The 13,275-nt window shown below is 36.6% G+C and overlaps 1 protein-coding gene across 1 annotated transcript in view; it reads right to left on the bottom strand.

Annotated features, from left to right (window-relative positions):
• The window catches only part of LVRN (laeverin), a 70,197-nt gene that overhangs the window by 7,743 nt on the left and 49,179 nt on the right, over positions 1 to 13,275 (bottom strand). The window contains exons 15-19 of the mRNA XM_003826719.7: positions 11,702 to 11,796; positions 9,642 to 9,749; positions 8,750 to 8,917; positions 8,397 to 8,534; positions 1,727 to 1,802 (exon numbers count right to left, since the gene is read on the bottom strand). Coding sequence (XP_003826767.2) covers positions 1,727 to 1,802; positions 8,397 to 8,534; positions 8,750 to 8,917; positions 9,642 to 9,749; positions 11,702 to 11,796 — 585 coding nt within the window. The remainder of the gene's footprint in view (positions 1 to 1,726; positions 1,803 to 8,396; positions 8,535 to 8,749; positions 8,918 to 9,641; positions 9,750 to 11,701; positions 11,797 to 13,275) is intronic.

The following is a 13,275-nucleotide window of genomic DNA, read 5'->3' as shown; positions in this document are numbered from 1 at the left end:
AAAAGTCAATGAATTTTGACCACTGTGTCCCCCTTTGAAACCATATACACGATCAAGTACATTTCTTCTACCCCAAAAAAGGGTCCTTGCAGTCCATCTCTCTCTGTTCCAGGCAACCACTGATCTGCCCTTTGTCACTATAGATCCATTTGCATTACCCAGAATGCGACTGGTTTCTTTTACTAAACATAATCACCTTGATATTCACCCATGTTGCTACACAAATTTTAAAAATTTCAGTATAGTATTCCATTATGTGGATATATTACTTTTCCTTATTCATTTACCTATGGGTGGGCATTTAGATGGTTTCCAGTTAACATTTCAAAAAACTGCCTGTTTTCTGATGTGCTTGTGCCATGTTACATTCCTCCCAGTAGGATAAAAGAGTTCCAGTTGCTCCATATCTTTGCCACCATTTGGTACCATAAATCTTTCTAATTTTACCTATGCTACTGGGTGTGTAGAGGTTGTATTTATATTGTATTCTTGTTTTACTTTGTGTGAATGTATCTTTTTGTAGACATTTGCTTTTGCCTGCTTTGTTTACTTTCTGGTTACAGCCCTTTTTCCTTCCAGAACTACCCCTTCCCCTTCCCAGTGCCAGTGACTTGGGTGGGGCTGTCTCCTAGTGTGGCCACAGGACCCTGGTTAGACCAATTAGAGTATTCCATCTTCCCTGGACACAGTGATTGGTACATCTGACCCAAGTAGGACCAACCAGAGTGCTTTTTTTCGGGGCAGGAACTCTTGAAGCTGTAAGTATCCTTCCTTCTGCAACTGAGAGTGCTGAGGATTATATAAGTGGGGAGCTATGCTTCTCTCCACAAGGAAAAAGACTGCCTAATAAAAATTCAGCCTAGAGGAAAGAAAAGCCAGGAAATGGTAAGAACCTAGAATAGACAAAACTAAGATATTATCTCAGTCCTCAGGGAGCTCATTATAGCCTCATGGGGTAGACATATTTACCAGTGATTACACTATAATGTAGGAAGCACTGTGGTAAAAATATATTCATAGGATGACCTGAAAGCATAGGTGAGGAGAGGGTATAAATCAGTTCATTAAAAAGTTCCTAGAATAGGTAATAGGAGCAGGATCTTAAAGGATGATTAGGAATTATCCAGCCAGGAACAGGAATGAGGAGTGTTCTCCAGACAGAAGGTAGAGTGTTTCTGAAATCCAGAAAATGTGAAGCAATGCAATAATTCAAGAAAATTTGTAAGTGGTACAGTATAACTAGAGGAAATGTGTTTAGGGGTGTCTGTCTGTCTCTCTTGCTCTCTGACACTTAGTGGTGAGGTGAGCAAAAATGAAGCCAAACTAAGGCAGGGGCCAGATCATGAAGGGCCTCATGTGCTAATCATAAGATTTTAAAATTGCTTTGAAAAGCTATGAAAAGCTACTGAAGCTCTGGAACAGGGCAATGACTGGCAGTGATGGCAAAGGTGGGATGGAGGGAAGCCCGGTCTGGGACGGGAACCCTGGGCCAGAGTCCCCTGCATTCAGGTGAGAGAGGATGAAGTGCCACCCTCCATGAACAGGTGATCTCTATTTCAGAGGAGGATACAATTAAAAACACTTCTTTCACAGTGATACAGCACCAATAGAAGCATAGAATGTAATAATTCAGATAAGCATATTATTTTTAATTTTAGCAAGTCCAAATTGCATAAAAAGTGGTTTCCAAATTATCATTGTATTTCATAATATTTAAAGTACTTACCTCCACAATCTGTAAATCTGTAGTTACGGTTCTCCCTATTGTATATATTAGATTAATCAATGATTGTGCTCCATACCTACAAGGCAATAAGATGTTAATCAAGGGTGGAAAGCATTTTGCAAAATAAAGCTATATTTTATATAGCAGATGAAGGTCAAGTGTATGGCCCCTATTAATTCCTATGTCCCAAATCTAAGTAAAAACATGTATGAACTAGTTTAGCTTCATCTTTTAATAGAGAATCCTATTAACAGTAAGGAAGTTAAATACTTATATGTGTTACACAAATCTATTATCTAAATCTAAAAAGCTCTTCTTAAAAACAATTGTCTTTTAAAATGAGGTAGTTGGAATACATGTCACATGTCTCAAATCAATACAATTTCTAAGGGAATAAATAAATATATAAATTATGCCCCTTAAAAAACAGTAGTTCATAGAGGATCCATTTCAGAACAGCTGACTAAAGCCCCCTGAACGTGTATTTAAAAATGTTGTATTTATGCGTGCTTTTTGGAGAGAAGATTAATATCTTCTGATGTTCTCTAAATGTTGGTGACCCTGAAGGCTGAGCACCATGGCTCTCCCTGGGCTTGTTTCAATAGGTGTGGTCATGGAAACTTCCCCTCTAGTTTAGTGTCCCTGAATATCTAGAAAAAAAAAAATCTTAAAATAGCTGTGAAGTATTGCTATGAAAAAACAGCAGACACTTACCTGCTCAAAGTGTGGCTGTAGTTAAAAAAGTAAATAAAAGACTTTGGGTGCATTAAAAAGGAAAGAAAAATTAAAATAGGGTTATTATAATGGACTGACCAAGAGACAGTTGAATAGTTAATATATACAATTGATTTACTTCAAAAATATGTACTTGAAATTAAAAATGATAAGAGTTAACTCTGGCATAATATACTAATAAAGGTGAGAGAAAATAGTGCTGCTGTTTTTCTAACTTCCTAGCTGTAACTTACACTGGGTCTACCTGAGCAACGTGAAGGACAATATAACTCTGCATATAATTGAGGCAAGCGAAACTGTTTCTATGAAGAAAGAAGAAACATTTCTTAGTTCTCTATTTTAATTGGCCAGCTAGGCAGCAAAAATCTATAAAATGACTCAAGAAATTTGAGTTCCAAAGAACCCAAATTCCAACCTTAAAAATAAAAATGGAAAACAGAGGAAACCTACCTATGGTGCTAAATGTGTGAATTTCTGCCAGACACAGGAGAAAGGTTACCCGAGGAGGCAGGGCTGGATTTGACATTACCTTAGGCAATTTATAAATTGTAAAAATGGAGAATAACAGATACTTAGAAGCATTGTTCTGGTGCATAAATGAGAAAATGTATATGGAAGCACCTATTAGATTACCTGGCAAACTTCATCCCTTCCTGCTCTTGTCAACTTCAACAGGGGTTATTTTTGAAACAGAGATGATTTATTATTCTTGTTGAGAGAGCAATCTCTTTCAAATATTACTCAACAAAATTGCATTACAAATAGTTTACCCCCACCGGTGTTCAAATACATTCTAATTAATATGAAGTCAAAAGCCAATACGAGTCAATATAGTAATCCTTTCTAAAAAGTTGATAACATCTAACGTTAGTGTGGGAACAGTGATTTGGGTACTCCAGTCTGGCTCACCTTTCTGCCTCTCCTTCTCACATTACCCCTCCCTTCATGTCCTCTGCCATGTCAGATTCCTTCTGGCAAGGATGCCCACGAGGCCAGCATGGGAACACCAAGGCATCTAGCCTGATCCATGCCATGGGAACAGGCCCCCCAGTGCTTGGACCCTCCACTTTGATAACTTCTCACTTTGCTTGTGCTCCTGTTTAGCCTTTTTGGCCGTGTTCTCCATCATGAAATACAACCAAGTAGAAGTGAAAACAATTCCAAGTTTTTAAGCTTAAGACTTTAGGCAATATAATAACATGTGGAGAAAAAAAATCAAGTGCTTAGTGAAGAGGGTAAGATTCATTTTGGACAGGTTGAGTTTAAAACTGATCATGCTCTGTATTCTATATTCAAATAAAAGTGGTTTTTCTGTATGCTATGAAGCCCATTTAACAGAGATGATAACGGCACAAATAATGCTTCTACCACATCCAGTGGAAAGTCACAAAAATACTATTGCTTCATCCCTATTCACATGCTTTCATAGGACCTATTCATAGCTATGTGTACCTACTGACTTTTCTGTAACTTGAAAGTAGCTTTATGACCAATGGAGTCTTTCTCATTGATTGGAATGAGTATTCAAGAGATCATCTCTGGCCCAATAATTAACTAAATTTTCCCACACCAACCAGTGTAATGCCCTGTACATGAGAGTGAGGGGCAAGACCAAGACCAAGCCAAAAGATGTTTTATTTAATCAAATATTCCAAAATGTATTTCCAGATTAGGCTTTCTAGGAAGAATTCTGGGCCTGGCTGAAAGGAGCAGCGGTTCCTGCACTGCTATTGGCGATGTACTCAACTCCAACATGTGCCTTGGTGTGGAGACGATGTCTGTGAGCTTGCCTGCATGTCACCGTGAGACATATGCCCATGAATGCTCTGAGACAAGGGAGAGATGTACTCAAAACCACAGCACTGGTCACTTCATGCCCAGGGCCAAGCTGGACATGAGATGGTATTTGTTTGTTTTTGCATTTAGGCAAGCTGCCTCTGCCAGTCTGTCTCTCACCCTGTAGAAATGGAGCACAAGATCCCAGCAAGATACCACCTTATGGGAGGGGCGCAAAGCCCCTCTGCTCGTACTCATGATGATGATTCTGGCTCCCACAGCCAAGACCAAACTAGCAACCAAAAACTCTACACATTAAAAAGCAAAAACAAAAATAAAATGAAATCTTCTGGAATAAGAAGTAGATTATTCAAACATTTTCATAAAAAAGCAACTCACTATGGGCAGAGGGAAGGATGAAAGTATTCTGTATGATGCTACAGTGGTGAATATGCATCATTATACATTAATACATCAACACCCATAGAATGTGCAACACCAAGAGTGAACCCTGTTGTAAACTGGGGACTTTGGGTGATAATGATGTGCCTGTTTATATTCATCAATTATAGTACAGCTATGAGCCACATAACAATGTTTCAGCCAACAATGGACAATATGTATGAGGGAGGTACTACAAGATTAAAAAGGAGCTACAAAATTCCTATCCCCTAGCAATGTCATAGTCATTGTAACATTGTAGCACAATGCCTTTTAGCACATTATCTTTTCTATGTTTAGATATGTTTAAATACACAAATACTTGTCGCTGTGTTACTACTGCTTCCAGTATTCAGTAGCATGCTGTACAGGTTTGTAACCTAGGAGCAATAGACTATACCATAGAGCCCAGGTGTGTAGTAGGCTCTACCATCTAGGTTTGTGTAAGTACAGTCTATGCTGTTCACACAATGACTAAATCACCAAAGGATGCATTTCTCAGAATGTATTTCTGTTGTTAATCAACTCGTTACTGTAAATGTGTGGCTCTGATGCAGGATGTTGATAGAGGGGGAGGTTGTGTCTGTGTGGGGAGAGGGATATATGGGAACTCTGTCTGCTTAATTTTGCTGTGAACTTAAAACTACCCTAAAAAATTAAGTTTATTAATTTCTTAAAAATCAACTGAAAAGTCACTTCATTTATTTAAACATTTTCTGGAATTGAGATAAATAAATCACGTCATAAGATGAGCTTTCTAAGTAAAACAAATTTAAAATATTTGAACAAATCTTGGCATCTCAAAATGTTTAAAAGATATAGCATATCTTTTTTTTTTTTGAGACGGAGTTTTGTTCTTGTTGCCTACCCAGGCTGGAGGGCAATGGTGTGATCTCGGCTCACTGCAACCTGCACCTCCCGGGTTCAAGCGATTCTCCTGCCTCAGCTTCCTGAGTAGCTGGGATTACAGGCATGTGCCACCATGCCTGGCTACTTTTGTATTTTTAGTAGAGACGGGGTTTCTCCACGTTGGTCAGGCTGGTCACGAACTCCCGACCTCAGGTGATCTGCCTGCCTCAGCCTCCCAAAGTGCTGGGATTATTATAGGCGTGAGCCACCGGAAATGTAGATGAGGCATTAGTTAAGAACACATTAAAAGATTAAATATTTTCAGTAGTACTCTCATAAAATAAATAATTAAGAAGTATGCATTTTCTTACTTAGGAGAAAGTAAATAGAGAGCCGGGAATCAGAGCCAGGGGATACGGGTTCTAATTCAAGTTCTTTTGTTTACTAGGTATTGACTTTAAGTAATTTAACTTCTGAGTCTTGGTTATTAATTGGCAATTATTTTATGGGTGGCTGTGAAAACTGTAATTATTGCATATATAAACACGTTATTTTATTTTTTAAATTTTTGGTAGAAATAGAGTCTTTCTATATTGCCCAGGCTGGTCTCAAACTCCTGGGCTAAAGTGATCCTCCTGCCTTGGCCTCCCAAAGTGCTGGGATTACAGGCACGAGCCACCATGCCTAGACTAAACATGTTATTTTAAAGAACAACATTAATGTGTGTTTCATTCTAAACATGAGACTCTAATACTGCTGAGGGATGTTATAAGTTTCATAAAAATAGAAACTGACAATATTGAGAAAAAGAAATAAAGTGAATGATATAGGGACTTGTAATAAAGCAGATACATCATATTATCTCAGTAAGATAATAATAATGAACATTAAACATTTATTATGTACCAATCACTTTAAATAGCACATTATTAAATTATCTTAAAGCCTATTCATTATTATCCTCACTTTATGAATGAGAAAGCTGAAGCTTAGGTTAAAAATCTTGTTTAAGGTTACATATTTAGCACTCTCCTCATCCTAAGATTGATCTGATTCTAGATTCTATTGCCTTAACTCTTTGACATACCATATCTCTAGTGGATACATGAAAAACTAAACACAATAAATAAAAGGACAAAGGACAGTAATGAAGAGACACTTTCCATAGTTCTTAGAGGAAGAAATCTCCACTTTGCTACACTGCTCTAGTTAAGCCTATCCCCATGCCCCGATTCTAGAATTGACCTCCAATAGTGTTAACACATTGTCATAATCAGGACAGCCTGTGTGTGCTTCACATACGACACCAGTTAGAAACAATGAAGAGCACACAAAATAAAACTGCTTCACATGATATTCAAGGCCTGTTAACACCTGTTCTTCTCTCTGAGCCTCAACTTACCTTCCCACTCCTAACTCCTCTCCAGTGCTCTAAGCTCTTGCCAGTTACTGTGACTAGTCCCAAGTTGGCCTCCCAACTCTGCCTCCAGGCATTTCCTGGTGTTCTGTCCTCCAGGTAGAAGGAGGAGATTTGCAACTGTGCTTGTTCAAATCACATGCACATCCCTTTCTTCCCCTTAAATCCCCAAAAGCCCTTGCCATCTCTCCTCTACAGCATTTGTCAGATACCAAGTCCTAATCCTTTTACATCTCCAATAACAATTTGAACTGCACCTTGATGTAGAAGGACTAAAACTTTTTATTACTAGAAAGAATCTTAGAATTTATCAAATACATCTATTACTCTATAGAAGAAGAAAACAAGGCCTAAATGTTAACTAATGGGTTTTTTTTTCAGTTCCAGAACCAAATGAGAGGGTTGGAAAATTTTGTTTCTCCCATCAGTCTTTCTTCTGGAACAACTGGTCTACTGGCAAAATGATGTTTTGTTTACATCAGCGTATCCGAAGCTGGAGTTTGGAAGAACTATACCTAGAAGACGCTATGTAGTCAAACTGTATGGAAAACTCTAGGTTTCCTTCTGCAGGGCTTCTTGTAGACTTTATAAGGCTAAAATGCACTGTGAGTCTGCAAAAGTGAGGGTTAAAACAATTTCAGAACTGACTGAGCTATTGTCTCCATCTGTCCCAGAAGGCTTATCATCCCCATTTTCATAAGTAGCATCCAGTGGAATGTCCATCAGAAAAACTAAGTGCTAACTTGTTAGTGATCAGTCACATTTTAGCAAATTCAGTATAAATACTTTCCACACCATTAATATAAAATTTAATTTGGCATAAGGATTTTTTACTTATAATTTTATACTACCTTCATCATTACATGAGGACTAGTGACATACATATTATCATGTCAAATATGTCTGTTTAATTAGTGATAATTAAATATTCAGATGTACAAAGAACTAAGTAAATATTCCTGCATCATTTTGACTATAAATAAAATTTTAGTTATTAAGTTGAGCTTTTATTTCCTTCTTACAATCCATAAATAATGTAACAGTCTATTCAAACAAAACTATTAGCAAAATTGAGCAAAACTGCTGAATATAAACTAAGCCCTAAAAATAAATGCATAAGATGTAGAAAGCAAATTAATTTGAGTCTGAAACATTTTGTAGCAGAATGTGCAAGAAAAGTGAACTAAGGCAAATTCACCAGAAGTAGAATAGGCAACTGTTTTATGAGTATGGCATGTTGTCAACTAAAAGATAAAAATATTCAAGCCATAGTTAAAAGTTCATGTATTGCTCTTCCATAACACAGGCAGTTTGTAGTGAGACTAAACAAAGGAAAAATGATCACTTTTCTAGTCAATGCAAAGGACGTTTGTGGCCTAGCTAGACTAAAGCTGAGCTTCCAGTGCCAAACCAGTGACCTAAATGAAAGAAAGGTCTCACTTTCCTTCTTACCTTTTACTCACAGCTTGCCAGTTGTTGACTAAGAAGTCTTTTGCGACATACCGGCCAACTTCAGATGAAGCCACAACCTCAATTATATTTGTTTCATTAGAAGTGAATGGAGATGTGCTGATGGCATACTCCATATATCTGCAAAAGTGTATTTTCAAAAAATACATTTTAAACATCCAACATAAAGAGTTAATGAGTTAATTTAAATAAACAAAATCAAAATCCCATGGTTCTAAGGTAGTGAAGCACAAATACGCAACGTTTTAATACTTCCATTAGCACATTTCTATTTTTTTCCTTTATTAATTTAATTCCTCTACCAGAAACTTTCAAGGTAAGTTGACCATAATCACCTGTTAAGTATCCATGGGTCTTTGCTGCAGCTCATTGCATAAGCAAGTTGAATCTTTTCTTCTTTGTTTGTTGTATTAGTGTAAGTATTTAACAAGATGTCCCACTCTTTATCACTTCCCAAGGCAATGCCATAACATAAAACCACATCTTTAATTGGATAAGGAATTCTGTAAAATATAACATAAAATGATATTTTTCATAGTAGTTATGTTTACCCAGGTTATCATATTTTAGAAGTATGAATCTAGAAAAAATATTTATAGTCACAGATATAAAGGTCAAAAGTAGGAATCTAGAGAGGCAATTATCAGAACTGTCATTAGCATTAGTTCCATGAGAAGAGATCATCAAATTCCAAACTAAGGGGCTTTAAGAAAGAAGTAAATTAGAATAGTATAGAGTGTATTGATAATACAAGTTGGTCTTGTATCTCATTATCACGTTTCCTAAGAGTCCATCCGAGGTGCTATATCAAAGGTAATAAAACCAAAATGAGAGTTTCAGAGCTCAGTGAGGCAACAAACTAAGAGAGAGATGGAGAGAGAGGTGCTCTGCTGCACTCATAGATATAACAATCATAAACAATCATAAAGAACAACCTATTAAGACTCAAAACAAGCATAGACAGCTCAAAGTAAGTGCTTATTGGAAGTGTGCTTTGGCAATGAGAGGTCCTAGGTGACAATTCATTGTATAAATTCTAGTCTATCGTTATACACAGACCCACATTAAACACTGGTTTTTTAAAAAAGGTATTTGAAAAGAATAGTAGGAGAGAGCGCCTAACCAAGTGAAAGCAAAACACTCATTCCCACAGTGAGTACATCAAAAAGGGAAATTGCTGGTGCTAAAATAGGACAAAAACAAGAGGAATTATGATATTACTCTTACTCATTTTCTGGATGGTCCACCCATTTTGTGAAAAGTTCTTTTGACAGCTGAAGGCAGTCTTCAAGGCCCAACCAACACGCAGTTACAAAAAGTTTTTCCAGTGATATTCTTGAAGAAAAAGTCAAAGAAAAACAGTTTATTTTGCATTACCACCTTCATTTTCTCTGCCTCCAAGAATATGTGTTTCATAAAAAGATGGGTATTTTTAAATATCCTTTCAATGACATCAGGTTTGTTTTAAAAAATTGTTTTTGTGGATGACAGATGTATTTAAGATTCAGAGAAATATTTACTGAGAGGCTCTTAGGCACCAAAAAGAGCTCCTAAAGCCAGTATTTTTTGAAAGTTAGAAACAAATTACTGCCACCCTTCATCTCCCTTAAACACACATGGGTGTACACGCTCTCCACAGCTGTTGTCAATTTATTTTTCCTGTCTTTTACTACAATTGCCTTATGGATAAAAAAATGATTTCAGAGTATCTAATCTAATAGACTTTAAAATAAAGTTCTTTCTCTATAAACGAAAGGGAAAGGGAATAGTTCATTTCTCTCCATCTACAATTTGTTTTCTTTTGCTTTAGTGTGTTTCTTCTACTCCTCCTGGCTGTTACATACATGTTCAGGAAAAGAATAAAGGTGTTTGGTTGGTTTGATTTGTTTTCACAGCTGAGCAGGGGTGTACACTGTACTTCAAAACAAAATAAGTTCAAAAGAATATAGTGAAGACCAATAATAAATCCAGGTAAGTGATGCCTTGTGGTCCCTACTCCAGGTTTGGGGTCAGGGTAAAGAAACCCAAATTGGTCATAAGTTTCCAGAAAATGCAAGCGCCAAATCTCTGTTACTCCATCCTCCAGTTTCAACCCAGCCTGGCCTGACCTTCTGATAAGCTGAAGAGGAATGTGCAAGTGTGGAGGTCCTCTGAGAGACAGTTCTAGGCATTCATTTACATACTCCACTCACCCCCTCTCCTCACCCATCCCAATCTCAAGCCGGTGGCAACAAGCTGGAGTTCTGTGGAAGTGCAGTCTAACTCCCTAGAGCTTCTCTGAAGAGAACTGTCCCTGGGATGCTATAAAAAGTAGCCTACTTCAGTTCAATTTAGGAGAGCCAAGGAAATGTCTGGTTAACAAATGTGCTGCCTGATTGAGCACACTTTTGCCTTCCCACTCATTCATACAAATTGCCTAACCATTCTCGATCCCAGCTAGTCCTTACCATTGTCCACCTACTCATGCATTACATTTTATGTCCTTCTAATCACATCCCTTAGCACTAAAATTTCTGCCCTCCCAGAAGAGTACTATTGAGACAGAATAATCATACTTTGTATATTTTGTATTTCTTGCTTGGTCTAATTGATTTGAACTTGATGTTTACCAGAAGTTGTAGGTATAATCCCTATATTGTTATTGGCTACAGAGTCCCTCCCTATATCTAGAGACCATCCTACACACAAAACTTAGGGCACAAGGAAGACAGAAATACTACCACCCCATTTTGCCTCTTGCCTCCTTCCTAGACCACCATGACAACATGCTTACTCTCCTCACCAAACCAGTAATATGAAAGTCATTTGTGAAACTAACTTGTGCTCACAGATCTATAGCAGTGACTGATCTATATCACTGTCAACCTACTTCATCTTATCTGCATAATGACTGAATTTCTGTTAATAATAAAATACCGAGGGGACCTTTTCCCCTGTGGCTTTCCCACGCCCTTCAACTCACTGGTATAGGCTAGCTTTGCTTAGCACATCTTCACCAATAGCAGGACACATTTATAATTGCAACCAGTAGTCTAGGTTTTGAGAATATAGAGCTATAAGCTCCTATGTGTACATGCACGTGCTTTGCAGGTAAATTAAGATCTGAAACGACTAACTTCTGTTAGAATACATGTAGCCCACCAACCTCTGAGCTATTGTTCTCAAATAATAATAGCATATAAAATCTCTCAATGAATAACAGATATGAAGATTTTATTTTATTACTTCTGGAAGCCTATTAATATGAATGCATTTTATTCAATTATCACTTCTGAAAACATACTTACAGAGCTAAGTAGTCATCTTGTAATGCCAACACATTTTCACGAATTATAGTTGAATAAATATTCCATATTAAATTAAGTCTCTTTAATAGGTACCTCTATAAACAATAAAGAAAATACACTGTTAGTTCTGGCTTGCAAACACTGAATTTTCACTGTGTTTCTATTTATTTATCTGAAAAGACATTGATAGACAAGTGGCAGATATTTCTTCAGAAATTACCTTTATCTGTTACCAAATATATAACTGGTTTATTTTTTAACCTCTTTGGGTTTAGTTCCATTTTTCATAAAATGTGGTTTACCATAATACCAATGTTACAGTGTATTATGAGGATTAAATAATATAATATATTGCAAGCACATTGCCTGGCACAAAGCAAGAATTCAAAAAATATTGGCTATAATGATCATTTAACATCATCCCATACATTTCCAGTTATGTTCAAAATAGAGAAGAAATGTAAAAATATAAAATAGTCTTTCTACCATAAAACATCCATGCTAAGTATACATTCCTCAAAAAAAAAAAAGAACTGGTTTATGTCCTGGACACACTGAAGCCCTAATTTTGAAATAAATATAAGCTATTAGCTGGTAAATATAAAATTATAAAAGTTAGACGTTTACTAATACATCCCTAAGAATTAACTAACTGCTGTTCATTGAAATTCTTTAAAAACAAATATTAGTTTTACTTCTTTACCCAGAACAAGTCATCAGATGTTAGCAACGAGCCTCCTCAATCCCACCAAAATTTTAGTGCCTTCTTTTATTAATCACCATCCCAAGCTCAGCTAAATTCCCATTGATACTTCGGCCACTAGGAAAAAGAAAGTGTGGGGCCGTTAGACGTATTTGTGATCTCACCCTCCGAATGGCCCAGAAATTCACTTGAAATCATTACCTAACATACTTTTTGGTTTGTGTGACCCCTAACTCCCCAAAGAGGGCTACCTAACTTTCGCTTTGATTTTACCTTTGCTATTTTTTCCTATAATTACTGTTTAAGATCTAACAATGGAAAATATTTTTTTCATTTATGATGGCATGTCATTTCTCTGTTCAGTAATTCTAATTTCTCTCTTTCTTTTCCTAATATCAAAAGCATCTTCAAATTTTTACATTTTCTGGAATATATCTCTCTGGATTTAAGTGCTGTTCCTATGAGTCAGAATATTGCAATTATAAACACAGACTTGTTACATTTCATTCTGGCTGCCTAACAATCTCTTAGGAAAGTAGTTGCTAAGAAATACTATCCTTTTCCCTAAAAAAAAAAAAACAGGCATACCATTTCCATCCACTTCTGGTTTCTTAGGACACACTGTCACTTCACCAAGAATGAAGTACCCTTCCAAACCTCACTCATCTCCTAGACCAGGTCTATGACTAAGGTATTTTCTTCTAAGATCAATCAGCCCTTGTTAAGGAAATATATATATTCCCATATATATATATATATATGGAACTAAGACTATTACTTTGGAAAAGACCTGTCTCACAGGTGCTGGCTAAAATATGAAAAGAAGAAGAGAGGATTTATTTTAAAACTACATAAGAAAGAATGAAATTAC

The sequence above is a fragment of the Pan paniscus genome, chromosome 4 (genome assembly GCF_029289425.2).
Source record: "Pan paniscus chromosome 4, NHGRI_mPanPan1-v2.0_pri, whole genome shotgun sequence".
NCBI lineage: Eukaryota > Metazoa > Chordata > Mammalia > Primates > Hominidae > Pan > Pan paniscus.
This window is presented reverse-complemented; position numbering and strand designations above follow the sequence as displayed.